Raw genomic sequence first — 15,056 nt, forward strand, 5'->3', positions numbered from 1 at the left:
TGTCTGTCTGTCTGTCTGTCTGTCTGTGTGTGTGTGTGTGTGTACAAGTAATATATATGTACATTCTTCCAGAAGAGAAAGGCTGTTAATTAAAAAGTGAATTGTGTGGATGTTTACAGAGAACATTAAATATGTAAACGTATATATCTGCTGAAGTTTTATTTATTTATTTATTTATTATATATAGATGGCTTCAGAGTCAATAGGCTAAAAGCGACAAAACTCCAACTTTGATTTCGAGTCTATTTCCTTTTTTCTTTTTAAAATAATAGGGTCATGATCAAAATACAGAATATGTCACTGCAATGTCAAGGCTCTCTTTGAAGAGTGGTAAACACATCTCCTGTGATCATACACAGTTGGCTGCGTACGGAGCTCGCCATATGCAGCAGACACCTGAATGTTCCCGGCGTCAGTCTGAGCTCGCATGGCTGGTGAAGGGCAATCAGTCACAGAAACAGATGTGTTTGCATGTTCTACATAATGCGGGGCAATAATCTCGCAGTCTGCCGCGGCATTACCCCCTGCTGTCCAGAAAGGCAGTGACAAACCATCCGCTGTCTTTCCCTGGGTACGGTGCAAAGAGTGCTTGTGCACAAACGAGGTCACTTGATTAGTGTCTTACAGAGTGGGAAGGTTGCTTGTTGTCCTATCCAGTTTTGTTTGCATAAGTGCAATTATTTTTGTAACATTTGTATGCGTACCAGTGATTTTATTTGAAAATGTGAGCAGATTCAAATTCTCCTTGCATAGATAGTCCTCATTCAAATCTTTTCATGCCCAGGTTTTAGGAATATTCTGTATTGTTGTGTGTGTGTGTGTGTGTATGTATCAGTCACTTGCACTGGTTCGAAATCCTAGTGACAGAATGTAAATATTTCATTTCAGCTGTGCTGCAGCTCAAAACACATTATTAATTTATAGATTTGAAACTCCTCCAATGCCTTCCTGTATCTGATATTATACCTTTGAAAACCGTCTGCGTCTTCCGGCAGCTTATGAAGTTCTTGTCTGAATATTGCTTATCATGCTGGCCCACCCTCTACCTCTCGCTTGGGGATAAAGCCTGGAATTATAAAAGTTCCGTTTGCGGAATTGCACCTCGGCAGTCAGCCGTTAGCTCGAGCATTTCTAATCATTCGCTTACAGTGAGGCTAGATCAACATCAGCAGAATGTGAGTCTACATTTGCAGATGGCCTTCAGGCCCAGTTATATTCTTATTTAAATAAACCTGGGATTTTTAAAGGTGCACTCAATATGTTTTTGTTTATCTATGCTGAGTCTTCTTCGTCCCAGTGGTCTTGGATATATTTTCGCTTTTTTCATTTTAGTCTTTTTCCTTGCCTCATATTATAACTTTCCTAAAATGGAGATTCCACCAAACATAATGTTGTGTATGCATAATGTATGTACTGTATAGAGGTATTTTGTCTAGATGTTTATCCTGGGTAAATCGCCTGGAGCACTGTCTGAAAGCACTGTATGAAGTTGTTGTTTTTAGTAACAGCATGACATGACTGGTCATGTGACCTCAAAACATGGGCAATTCAATCCATGTTAAAAATAAAAGACCACAAACCTGCAAAATATTTTCATGTACACCTCTATTCAAAGGTGTTTGGGTCAGTGAGATTTTAACATTTTTTAAGTTTTTTATTCTCACTAAAACTGCATTTCTTTGATCAAAATCAGTAATATTGTGAAATACAATTACAGTTTAAAATAACTCTAGCATATTTTAAAATGAAATTTATTCCTGTGATGGCAAAGCTGAATTTTCAGCATCATTACTCCAGTCTTCATGATCCTTCAGAAATCATTGTAATATACTGATTTAGTGTGCAAGAAAGATTTCTTCTTATTATCAATTTTGAAAATGGTTGTGCTGCTTAATTTTTTTGGGGAAGTTGAGAAAAAAATGTTTCAGGATTCTATGATGAATAGAAAAACCAGCATTTATTTGAAATTGAAATCTTTTGTAATGATGTAAATGTCTTCACTGTCACTTTTGATCAATTTAATGCATCCTTTTTTTATTAAAAGAAAAATCCCACTGACCCCAAACTTTTGAACAGTAGTGTATAAAGCTATAAATATATGTATAAGCTATATATATACATATGTGTGTGCGTGCGTGCGTGAATGCGGGCGGGCGTGCGTTCATATACATTTTTATCTGGAAAACAATTACTTTCTGTTAAAATAACACTTATGTTTTTTGCATCTTATCTGTGAAAAATATTTGTGATTAATCTCACAATTTTTGTCCACTGTTTAGAAAGTAGAATGAAATTCTGTATATTTATATTTTTCATTATGCATTGAAATTATTTTTATTTGTCATTGTAAATTTTTTCATGTTTTTACAGATTTTGTATGTATTGATTTTTCTTCTCTAAACTTCTCACTGAGCCCCTTAGAGATCACTGACTTCGAGTCTTCATCTTATTCAACTGTACATTCATATCTTAAATCAAGTGTTATTCATTTCTTTATGTATAGAATGTTTTTACTTGGCAAAAGAATAGAAAATGCACTTTTACTTCGTCTTGCACTGCAAGATCAGTTCATGTTGGTCTGTCTGACAAGGCTGGTCTAGAGTTCAGGCCAGTGATGTACGACTTCCATCACTTCTGCTCTGTATTCTCATTTGTATTCCCCTCTGCTTTTTTGACACTCTCAACCCCCCCAATGCCCCTTCCCAATTTATGCTTTCTACGCAAACTCCACTGAAGGTAATGATGCAGTACGGGTACATTTCATTGGTGTACTAATGATCTCTCTGTTTTTTGGTTCCTTGTGTGCAGCGATGCGGAGAGCTGGATCTGCGTGTGTCCTTCGCTCTACTCCGGTAAGCTGTGCCAGTTCACCGCCTGCGAGCGAAACCCGTGTGCGCGGGGCGCCACCTGCGTTCCCCAGACACGGCGTGTCTTTGCCCCTACGGAAGGCGGGGTCTCCTCTGCGACGAGGGTAGGTCCCGTCAAGGTATGTGCGCAGACGGCGATTTACACCAGCATCCGTGGAGACACAATGAAGCCGGCATGGCCAGAGGGTGTTTCGTTTGATATTTGTTGCATTCTGAGGTTTGTTTTCCTCCATCTCCTGCGAGCACCTCCGTCTTTGAGGTTAGACCCATAGGTGGTAGATTGAAATGTATTCCCAGCGGTTTTGTTTAACTGATGCAAGCCATTGAAATACCGTTCCAATTAGAGAAGCTAAGTGCTCTACGCTCGCTACAAGCTCACTAAAGTGTTACTGAACTCTGAACGTTTTGTGGATAACTGCCAGTCTGCGTTGCACTGCCATCTCGATTCCTCTGACCTTTCGAGGCATCTACAGGTAATAGAGTACGCATCCACATATAATGAGCACACCAAGTGCTTTAAATTAGGCGACTCTGAAACTTAATTTATCAAAGCGTAGTCACAGAATGTACTCTCTGCAATTGGGTTTGTTTTATTGTCTCAAATAACAAAGCTGTGAAGACACACTACAGTGCCGTGTAACTAATGTACTCATCTTCCCGGCTCTACCTCGCAGTGTTAAGTCAGCTAAAGTCAGATATCTGCTTACACAGATGGCTCTTCATCTTCTCAACGGCGCTTGGAGGGAAAAGAACTGCTGCTATTTTGCTGTAATCTAATTGGGTGGCGTGGTTTGAAGACCGCTTGGCACAGCACGCCGGGCAGGGCTAGCAGACATCACTCTGTCAGACAGCAAAGAGCCCGATGCCAAATAGAGTGTTCTAATCTCCCAGTGTCACACTGACATTTGAATTTAAAGGCCGATAACAGCAGATAACATCAATCAGTATTGATTAGTAGCCAAGGCCTCGCTGCCTCTGGGCAGCCACTCAACTTTAGATGTGCTGGACTTCTTCAAATGGGCCTAGGCTAATGGAATTATAGGAAGGGTGTTTTGAGTCCGTTTTATGTATCGATTTAGTGTTGCATTTAGATACATTTTTAGTAATGTATTTTTATAGATTACTCCGAAAATAAGATTCAAAGAGCATGATCTTATTTTTTTTTAAGTTGCCAGGCAACATGGCAAATGTAATTTATGTGGTAACATCCAAAGTAGCTGCTTAAATTAACTTTCAAGAAAAAGAAATATATTGGAAAAATGGGTGTCATGCACCAGTGTTATATTGGTATTATCTGAATACTATGATAGTATTTATTAACACTTTAATGTTTGTTTTTATATTTTAGTTTCTCATTTTATTTTTAGTTTAGGTTTGTCATTTTATTAATAATGTTCATTTTTATTATTTTTTATGTTTCTATTTAGCTTTGATTTTTTTTTTTTTTCAGTACAAGTACTAAAATTACAAAAACTTAAATTCTTAAAACTTATTTAAGGTTTTTTACATTTTCATCTAATGTTTATCATTTATTTTAATTCAGCTTTGTTTCAATTACCTATAACAATTTTTACTTTGTTTAATAACACTGTCGTGCACATTTTTTGTTTTTATTTCACTGTAAGTTGAAGTACTAAAATGAAAACTTATTTCAGTTAGTTGCCAAGGCAAAATTTTTTATTTTCTTTTCATTTAAGTTTCTAATATGTATATTTTTCAGCTTTACTTCAATTGCCAATAATAAGTTGGCCCCATTAAAGCAATAATTTTTAATAGTTTTATTTAAAAATAACAGCACTGTCATTTTTATTTTATTTTATTTTATTTATTTATTAAATTTTTTTGACCGACTTAAAATCTATTCTTTGCATAAATGCAGCTTTATTATCAAAGAGTTAGCTTTTTTCTAGAAGTATATTCAGAATCCACAGGCAGACAGATAGATTGATCTTTCGATTGATCATGGGAGCTTGTGTTGCTGAAAGCAGCTTGAGGCGGCAGTTGAGTTTAGAGGACAGACTGTGTTCCCTGACGCACCGTTAACATCACACTCACCTAAAATAGACCCATAACATAATAGCACATCTGTCCTAAACCGCCTTACTGCCTTAACACACACATCATGTGACTTCCTGTATTTTCATTTCATCGGCACCAGGCTCTACGACAAAAGATTAAAGAATCATCTTGTGGGAAGTGTATAGGATCAAACAGATTTTGTGAGGAGTTTCTCACATGTGCATATCTTTATTTGTATGTCTTTGTTTATTTCATTTTTGCGTGTATATCTGTGTGTGTCAGTGGTAAAAGAAGGAAATCAAAAAAAGCTAAATATCTCCGGGTCCAGCCAACGCAGCTGACGGAAAGCTATTGAATTTCACTACAGCACAATCCTTACACACAAATGGTTTTTGACTAGAACGAATGGAAATAAATGGGTGATATGTCACCTGTAAAAACTGCCAGCGAGTCGGAGGTTTTGTTTTCTTGTTCCTTTATTCACCTCCAGCAACAGCAGCAGAATAACACAGCAGAGAGAAGCAGCCTGTGCTCTGCAGTGCCTTTGCATGAAAAGTTATATGGTTATTGAGGTCATATCTTTATCCTGTCATATGGGACATTGACAGAAAAAAATTGAGTTAAAAGAAGAATAAAAAAATATATACAGTGTGGTTCCTATCATTAGTGAGAAATAAAGCAGGGAAAGCAAGAGTTTTTTGTGCCTAATTAATGCAATTCTGATTACTTCTGAAGGCTACTATCAGAAATCCTATTTGACTTTGGAAATGAGCTCAAACCACATCCTTACACAGGACTGCAGTTTATCTTAGGATGGTAATTGGCGTTCTCAAAAAGTACTCAGTATGTCCGATTAATAAATTGCCGGTTTATTAATGAATTTCACTTGGAGCAAGAAACGTAACTCAGCAAATGCAGCGTATCACAGAGCCATTACATGACACTGCGAGTTAAGAAATACAGCTGGCCCCATCAAGCCATGCCTGCTAAAAACGCATTCTAGTCCTTCATTAGGCGCTGTGCAAATAAACCGTGACAAGGTAATATATGTGCAATTTCAAAAGGCATCAATAATTCAAGGAGGGAAGAGCAGAGGGAAGAACTTCAATGCTGTTCCCAGAGAAATCCTCCGGAGAGGCTTTACAGACTGCACAGTTCATAAAGACAAAATGAGGGGTGGAGAAAACTCTTTATGTAGCACATTTTTTTCACTGGAGAAAAAGTGTAAAAGCTTAATGTACCCAAGCTGAAATGTTTCTGATCGATGCTTGATGGACCAGGTGATTAAATGGTGAGATTTTCCAGCTCTGAAATGCATTGTCCAAAGTAACAGCCATTTCACAAATTCTGACCGATTTCTGCAGATATCGCTGTTATGACCAATGTCCGTTCCCAGAGTAAAATGGCACAAAATTACAATAATAATCGTTAGCAGCAGCATTTTTTCCCCCCACAGAAAATAACAATGCTTAGAATTTGACAAGCGCTATAAATAGTGCAATATCGCCATCTTGTGTCTCCTTCTCAGACAGCTGCTGCTGGGAACTTCACCTCAGTAAAGGTGTTTTTTGCATTTTTTTTATTACAATACATTTCTCAAGTATAATTATAGTAAATGTAGCTGGAATTGAACATGCAACCCTTAGGATAGGTCACCATTAACCATAATGTTGTCATAGCCCTGACATGTTTTATTATTATTATAGGCATATGTTTAAATACATTTTTTCTTAAATGAATATTTAATTTTTTTTGTTTTGCTATTTCTTTGCAGCTGTCAACATCACTCGGCCCAGGTTTAGTGGACTTGATGAATTTGGATACTCATCCTATGTGGCTTATCCTTCTATTCCCAGTATGGGTCATTTTTATGAATTCCACCTGAAGCTCACCTTTGCCAATAATGTTTCCGCTTTGAGAAACAACCTCATTCTCTTTTCTGGACAAAAGGGACAAGGTGAGTCAAAATGGGAATATTGTCTTGTTCCTTTATATTTGTTACTCCATCTTTCTTTATTCACTTTGATTTCAGCGCATCTGTCAGTGCTTATCATACAATGCTGGTGTATGAAAAAAAAAGAGCTGGATTCATAGCAGTTTGGCTGTAAACGTTTTCCCAGCATTAGATGAGGTCATGTCAGAAGAAGTGAGGTTCAGAAATACTATCACTCAACTAGGAGATATTAATGGTGCAGCTGCTGTAAAATGTGCTGTAAGTGTAAGTTCAGGACCCAACAGCAGAGACCATTTATCTGTGCACACAACGGGGCGATGATTTTTATTATCTGCCATAAGGGAAAGATCTGTTATATATGAGGTCTCTAAAGAATCTCAGATAATGGAGGAGAACTCTTGACCATAGTATTCAAACTAGGATGTAAAGATAGTAAATGCAGACTTATTTACCATTTACACATCTCTAATTTATATAGACAAGTATTATTAATAATCATTTAATAATAAATAGGGTGTAATAACCTATAATAATTATAATGTTATAATTATATAAATGTATTTTTAAAGTCTTTCTTACTAGCTAAAAAAACAGTTAAACATTTTTAAATGATAAATTACTTGAGAAGGTAGTATAGATCTATTAAGAGTTGTTTTCAGAAAAAAACCAACAAATCAACTTCCTGTTGAAAACGGCGTTAAGAAGAAGAGCTGTCGTTTTGAGAGACACAGCATCTCGGTCAAGTTTCCTCATGCCATGATTTCCTCCGCCACCATCGGCAATTTATTTTAAGGTCAGTTTCAGTGGCTGCTAACTGACACGTCACTGCTACGAACATGTTTAATCAAAAGACAGGCAGCTGAATAAAAGCGTAAGGGGGGTATGAATCTTCTTCAGTTCAGAGAGCGTCCCTCGGGATTATAGTTTAGGATGATTCATCGAGGGAAAGAGAGAAGAGGACAGCGCTATGAATAATGAAGCAATTGTCAAGGGAGCCGTGCAGCACAGTGGAGGACAAAATCAAAAAGAAGGTATCAGAGAGGATGAGAAGGCAACTATTCACCTGATAATTGGCCAGATAAATTGGACCGTTAGATCCATCAGCTCAAAAGAAAAATAAATTACATTTTATAGATGGCCGGATTGACCTGGACCACCAGTGAAAATGCTTCAGTTTGACATCCTTTTCTAATTTATCACTTTTTTTGCATAGTAATTGAGTGATTAGTGATCACATCAAAATTAGTGATTCATTTTACCTCATGCATTTTTCAAAATTCTAAATCCGTTTATTTCCAGGTTTAAACAGGAAATAAAAATCCCAGATTTCCAATATGTTCTCAGACTTTTGGTCCCCACTGCATGTGCTAATTGGATTCTGTGGGTTATTGTTTCTGTGAAGGCATCAGTGGTGATGACTTCTTCGCATTGGGGGTGCGGAACGGCAGGATTGTTCAGAAGTATAATCTCGGCTCGGGTTTGGCAACAATTATCAGCGAGCGCCTGAATCCGAGGATCAACATTCACACGGTGCACTTTGGAAGACATCTGAAAAACGGATGGCTGAAGGTGTTTTTTTTATTCATATAAAACATTATTAAATGGCTTGGCTTCACTGGGGGCAAAGGTTGGTCTGACCTACTCAGTGCTAATACAATAGTGTTCATAAATTTGGGGTCAGTGTTTTTTTTTTTTTTTTTTTTTTTAGCTATTGAATTTCACTACAGCACAATCCTTACACACAAATGGTTTTTGACTAGAACGAATGGAAATAAATGGGTGATATGTCACCTGTAAAAACTGCCAGCGAGTCGGAGGTTTTGTTTTCTTGTTCCTTTATTCACCTCCAGCAACAGCAGCAGAATAACACAGCAGAGAGAAGCAGCCTGTGCTCTGCAGTGCCTTTGCATGAAAAGTTATATGGTTATTGAGGTCATATCTTTATCCTGTCATATGGGACATTGACAGAAAAAAATTGAGTTAAAAGAAGAATAAAAAAATATATACAGTGTGGTTCCTATCATTAGTGAGAAATAAAGCAGGGAAAGCAAGAGTTTTTTGTGCCTAATTAATGCAATTCTGATTACTTCTGAAGGCTACTATCAGAAATCCTATTTGACTTTGGAAATGAGCTCAAACCACATCCTTACACAGGACTGCAGTTTATCTTAGGATGGTAATTGGCGTTCTCAAAAAGTACTCAGTATGTCCGATTAATAAATTGCCGGTTTATTAATGAATTTCACTTGGAGCAAGAAACGTAACTCAGCAAATGCAGCGTATCACAGAGCCATTACATGACACTGCGAGTTAAGAAATACAGCTGGCCCCATCAAGCCATGCCTGCTAAAAACGCATTCTAGTCCTTCATTAGGCGCTGTGCAAATAAACCGTGACAAGGTAATATATGTGCAATTTCAAAAGGCATCAATAATTCAAGGAGGGAAGAGCAGAGGGAAGAACTTCAGTGCTGTTCCCAGAGAAATCCTCCGGAGAGGCTTTACAGACTGCACAGTTCATAAAGACAAAATGAGGGGTGGAGAAAACTCTTTATGTAGCACATTTTTTTCACTGGAGAAAAAGTGTAAAAGCTTAATGTACCCAAGCTGAAATGTTTCTGATCGATGCTTGATGGACCAGGTGATTAAATGGTGAGATTTTCCAGCTCTGAAATGCATTGTCCAAAGTAACAGCCATTTCACAAATTCTGACCGATTTCTGCAGATATCGCTGTTATGACCAATGTCCGTTCCCAGAGTAAAATGGCACAAAATTACAATAATAATCGTTAGCAGCAGCATTTTTTCCCCCCACAGAAAATAACAATGCTTAGAATTTGACAAGCGCTATAAATAGTGCAATATCGCCATCTTGTGTCTCCTTCTCAGACAGCTGCTGCTGGGAACTTCACCTCAGTAAAGGTGTTTTTTGCATTTTTTTTATTACAATACATTTCTCAAGTATAATTATAGTAAATGTAGCTGGAATTGAACATGCAACCCTTAGGATAGGTCACCATTAACCATAATGTTGTCATAGCCCTGACATGTTTTATTATTATTATAGGCATATGTTTAAATAAATTTTTTCTTAAATGAATATTAATTTTTTTTTGTTTTGCTATTTCTTTGCAGCTGTCAACATCACTCGGCCCAGGTTTAGTGGACTTGATGAATTTGGATACTCATCCTATGTGGCTTATCCTTCTATTCCCAGTATGGGTCATTTTTATGAATTCCACCTGAAGCTCACCTTTGCCAATAATGTTTCCGCTTTGAGAAACAACCTCATTCTCTTTTCTGGACAAAAGGGACAAGGTGAGTCAAAATGGGAATATTGTCTTGTTCCTTTATATTTGTTACTCCATCTTTCTTTATTCACTTTGATTTCAGCGCATCTGTCAGTGCTTATCATACAATGCTGGTGTATGAAAAAAAAAGAGCTGGATTCATAGCAGTTTGGCTGTAAACGTTTTCCCAGCATTAGATGAGGTCATGTCAGAAGAAGTGAGGTTCAGAAATACTATCACTCAACTAGGAGATATTAATGGTGCAGCTGCTGTAAAATGTGCTGTAAGTGTAAGTTCAGGACCCAACAGCAGAGACCATTTATCTGTGCACACAACGGGGCGATGATTTTTATTATCTGCCATAAGGGAAAGATCTGTTATATATGAGGTCTCTTAAAAATCTCAGATAATGGAGGAGAACTCTTAACCATAGAGTTCAAAATAGGCTGTAAAGATAAGGATGTAAATATTTTGTTATATAATAAATACAATAAATGCAGACTTGTTTACCAATAAAAAAACATTTGAACATCTTTAAATTGTAGATATAGTATGAGTAATAATTATTTAATAATAGTGTGTAATAATGTATAATAAAAATATATAATTATAATTAAATAATATAATTTTCAAAATATATACTGTATGTGTGTGTATTTATATATCTATATAAAATAAATAAATACAATATTTATTTTTTACAATATAATTTATTGTATTTATACAATAAATTACTGCATTTATTGTATAAATACAATAAATGCAGACTTGTTTACCAATAAAAACATTTGAACATCTTTAAATTGTAGATAAGTATGAGTAATAATTATTTTGACAGCACTATAATAATTATTACTTTAATAATGTTATAATTATATACATTGATCTAAAAATGTCTTGCTTAACAGCTAAAAAAAGTAGTTTCATATTTTTTAATTATAAATTGCTTGAGAAAGTAGATATTATAAAGATATATTAAGAGTAGTTTTTTTTTTTCAGAGAATACTGTATATCAAATTTTAAGCAAAAATCCAATCTTATTAAAAAAAAAACTTTGGGAAATATTTTATGAAGCATATTTGTAAAATTGTGCTCCTAAAATAAATATGTTGTTTTAGGCATATTGTTACTTGAAAACACACAAAAGAAACTGATTAAGAAAATTATTGTATGCAGAGTTGACAGGCTTTTTTCTAAATGTAGAAATGTATATTTATAACAAAAACCAACAAATCAAATGAAAATGGCGTTAAAAAGAAGAACTGTCGTTTTGAGAGACGCAGCATCTCGGTCAAGTTTCCTCATGCCTTGATTTCCTCCGCCACCATCGGCAATTTATTTTAAGGTCAGTTTCAGTGGCTGCTAACTGACACGTCACTGCTACGAACATGTTTAATCAAAAGACAGGCAGCTGAATAAAAGCGTAAGGGGGTATGAATCTTCCTCAGTTCAGCGAGTGTATCTTGGGATTATAGTTTAGGATGATTCATCGAGGGAAAGAGAGAAGAGGACAGCGCTATGAATAATGAAGCAATTGTCAAGGGAGCCGTGCAGCACAGTGGAGGACAAAATCAAAAAGAAGGTATCAGAGAGGATGAGAAGGCAACTATTCACCTGATAATTGGCCAGATAAATTGGAGCGTTAGATCCATCAGCTCAAAAGAAAAATAAATTACATTTTATAGATGGCCGGATTGACCTGGACCACCAGTGAAAATGCTTCAATTTGACATACTTTTCTAATTTATTACTTTTTTTGCATAGTAATTGAGTGATTAGTGACCACATCAAAATTAGTGATTCATTTTACCTCATGCATTTTTCAAAACCCTTAATCGGTTTATTTCCAGGTTTAAACTGACGAGAACAAAAATCCTAGATTTCCAATATGTTCTCAGACTTTTGGTCCCCACTGCATGTGTTAATTGGATTCTGTGGGTTATTGTTTTTATGAAGGCATCAGTGGAGACGACTTCTTCGCATTGGGGGTGCGGAACGGCAGGATTGTTCATAAGTATAATCTCGGCTCGGGGTTGGTAACAATTATCAGTGAGTGCCTGAACCCAAGGATCAATATTCACACAGTGCACTTTGGAAGATATCTGAAAAACGGATGGCTGAAGGTGTGTTTTATACAGAGGCGGACAGTAACTAAGTACATTTACTTGAGTATTGTACTTAAGTACACTTTTTGAGTATCGGTACTTTACTTGAGTATTATTTTTTCTGGGAACTTATGACTTTAACTTCACTACATTTGAAAGACAAATATTGTACTTTTCACTCCACTACATTTCTATCAAGATAAAAAAGGAAATTTACTTTTGGTACTGAAGTACTTTTAAAAGCAAGTACGTCTGTACTTTTACTTAAGTAAAAATCTGTCTTTACAACTTTTACTTGTAATGGAGTAATATTTGACCAGCGGTATCTGTACTTTCACTCAAGTAATGGAGTTGAGTACTTTGTCCGCCTCTGGTTTTATATTTGCACTGTTAAATAATAGTTATATATTGACTTGGCTTCACAGAAAGCAAAGGTTGGTCTGACCTACTCAATGCTAATACAATTTTATTTTTAGATAAGCTACCATTCAAAAGTTGGGTCCGTCTTTTTTTTGTTTTTGTTTGTTTTTTAGACTTTTAGACTTTTATTCAATGCCAAGATGCATTAAATTGATCGAAAGGTGATTATAAAGATTTTTTATAGTGTTGCGAAACATTTCGCATCAAACATCAAAGAATCCTGAAAATGTATTTTAAAAAATAAAGATATTTTGTTACATAATGATTATAAAAAAAATTGACTTGTGTACCATTAAAAGTGTTTAAACATCTTTAAATGATTAAATAATAATAATAATTTTATAATAAATAATTCAATAATTATAAATATTACAATAAATATAAGTGTCATTATTATAGAAATATTTAAAGAAATAAAAATAAAATCTTGCTTACCAGTAAAAAAAAAAATTTTAATTAAAAATTACTTTTAGTATATTATAGAGATATTAAGAGTAGTTTTAAGATAATACTGTATATCATTTATATTTTTTAAGCATAAATAATTTTTCACTTTTAATCTTATTGAAAAAAATTTAATGGAAATATATATCTTAAATATCTTAAGAAATATCTTTTATAAATAACTGTACATTTTATACATTCATTTGTGTAAAACGCCTTTTTTACCTTGTCAAAAACAGCTCTGTTCACAGCAACCCGTTTCAGTGCATGTCGCTTTAATTTATATAAAATTCAATAATAATTGCTATTTGTTTGAAATGCAAGAAAAAAGCCAGTAAACAAACATTCATACAGAGAAAAGAGAAATGACTGGGGATGGAAATTCGAAGCGTTTTCTTGCTCTGAGTGACTGATTTTGAGTCTCAGCTGACGTCATGTTGGTTTGTTCTTTTCTGAACAGGTTGATGGGCAGAACAGGAGGATGGGTACATCTCCTGGACCACCGGTGGGCTTGAACACCTTTAGTCAGCTTTATGTGGGTGGATATGAAGAATACACACCTGAGCTATTGCCTGCGGGCTCTCGGTTCCAGAACAGCTTTCAAGGTAGTGTGTTTTTTTTTCCTGTTTTTCATTATGGTCTTGTTTGATGTCTTGATTCAGATTGTCAGTTCATGATGAAATCAGTCTTTCTTACTTGGATCATCTATGTAGTGATAGAGTGAGGTGCGTGAATTGATCTTCTGTTTAGCTCTGATGGGACCCTTAACCTTGTGTGTAATATGTGTGCAATCATTCATCACAAAGCTTTATGAAAACATATATTTTAATGCTAACAAAATATGGTGTTTGCAGGTCAGCATTATCATTCTGAGGGGAATTGCTTGTAAAATGTAACAACTATTGATCCGTCAAAAGTTTAGACACATAAAGCAGTGAAATAACCAAATGGAAGTATGGGAATTATGTATTGACCAAACAAATCATCTAAATTCTATTCTTACATTACATAGCTTTGTAAAGACATTTACTTAGTCACAAATCTACAAAATGAATTAAAGGAACAGTCCACCCAAAAAAAGAACATTTGCTGAAAATTGACATAACATAATTTCGACTCATCCCTCAGTTTACAGTAATTCACTTACAATGGAAGTCTACTGGGTAAATAAAGTATAGTTTCAGAACGGCTATCTTGGGGCATCTTCAACCTCAAATTACATTGCTGAAACTGCTTGATTATGATTTTAAATGGTTATTGACTGACTATTTAATTATCATCTGAATTTAATACCCACCTATGAATATATGAACTGATCTCATGGAGCGCAAGTCGCTTGATATTCATAACACTGTATCTGTATCTGCCACTTACTGGATATTTAAATTCTTTTTTTCCTGTTTATTTGAAAAAGAGGAACAGAATAGATTTTTCTTTTTCAGCATCATGGACTTGTGCATATTTTCTCTCTCTCCTTCTCCCTGGTGGCTTTTCCAAAAATAATCACACACTTTGTCATGTTATTTTTTCTTCTTGTTTCTGTAGAGAGCCATGTGCCGGAATTAGATGCTTTTATTAGATGAACTTTCAGCGATGGCACAAATGTTTCCTCTTTTTGAATGTTACTTTTACTAGTCTTATAGAAAAAGGCATCTGGGGCATGCTGGGATGTTCAATGGATGCCTCCAGAGTGATTAGAAGAGCTTGGTTTGGGGTCAGTAATTTGTTTTTTTTTTGGAAGGAAGTCTGTTCTTTCAAAGTTTATTTGATCAAATATCTGCATTTATTTGAGCAAAACTACAGTAAAAACTAATATAGTAAAACATTATTACAATTGTTATTTTCTATTTTAATATATTTTAAATAGTCATTTATTCCTTCATTTATTTGATCAGAAGTAAAAGCAGTAATGTTGTGTAATATGATTAAAATACATTTTCTATTTTATTATATTTAAT

General features: G+C 35.2%; 1 protein-coding gene across 1 annotated transcript in view; it reads left to right on the top strand.

Annotated features, from left to right (window-relative positions):
* LOC107726583 (uncharacterized) overlaps window positions 1–2,856 on the top strand; it is a 14,108-nt gene extending 11,252 nt beyond the window's left edge. Inside the window, exon 6 of the mRNA XM_016536227.1 lies at window positions 2,809–2,856. Coding sequence (XP_016391713.1) covers window positions 2,809–2,856 — 48 coding nt within the window. The remainder of the gene's footprint in view (window positions 1–2,808) is intronic.
* Window positions 2,857–15,056: the final 12,200 nt, after the last annotated feature.

The sequence above is a fragment of the Sinocyclocheilus rhinocerous genome, unplaced genomic scaffold (assembly GCF_001515625.1).
Source record: "Sinocyclocheilus rhinocerous isolate Xijiao unplaced genomic scaffold, SAMN03320098_v1.1 scaffold4019, whole genome shotgun sequence".
NCBI lineage: Eukaryota > Metazoa > Chordata > Actinopteri > Cypriniformes > Cyprinidae > Sinocyclocheilus > Sinocyclocheilus rhinocerous.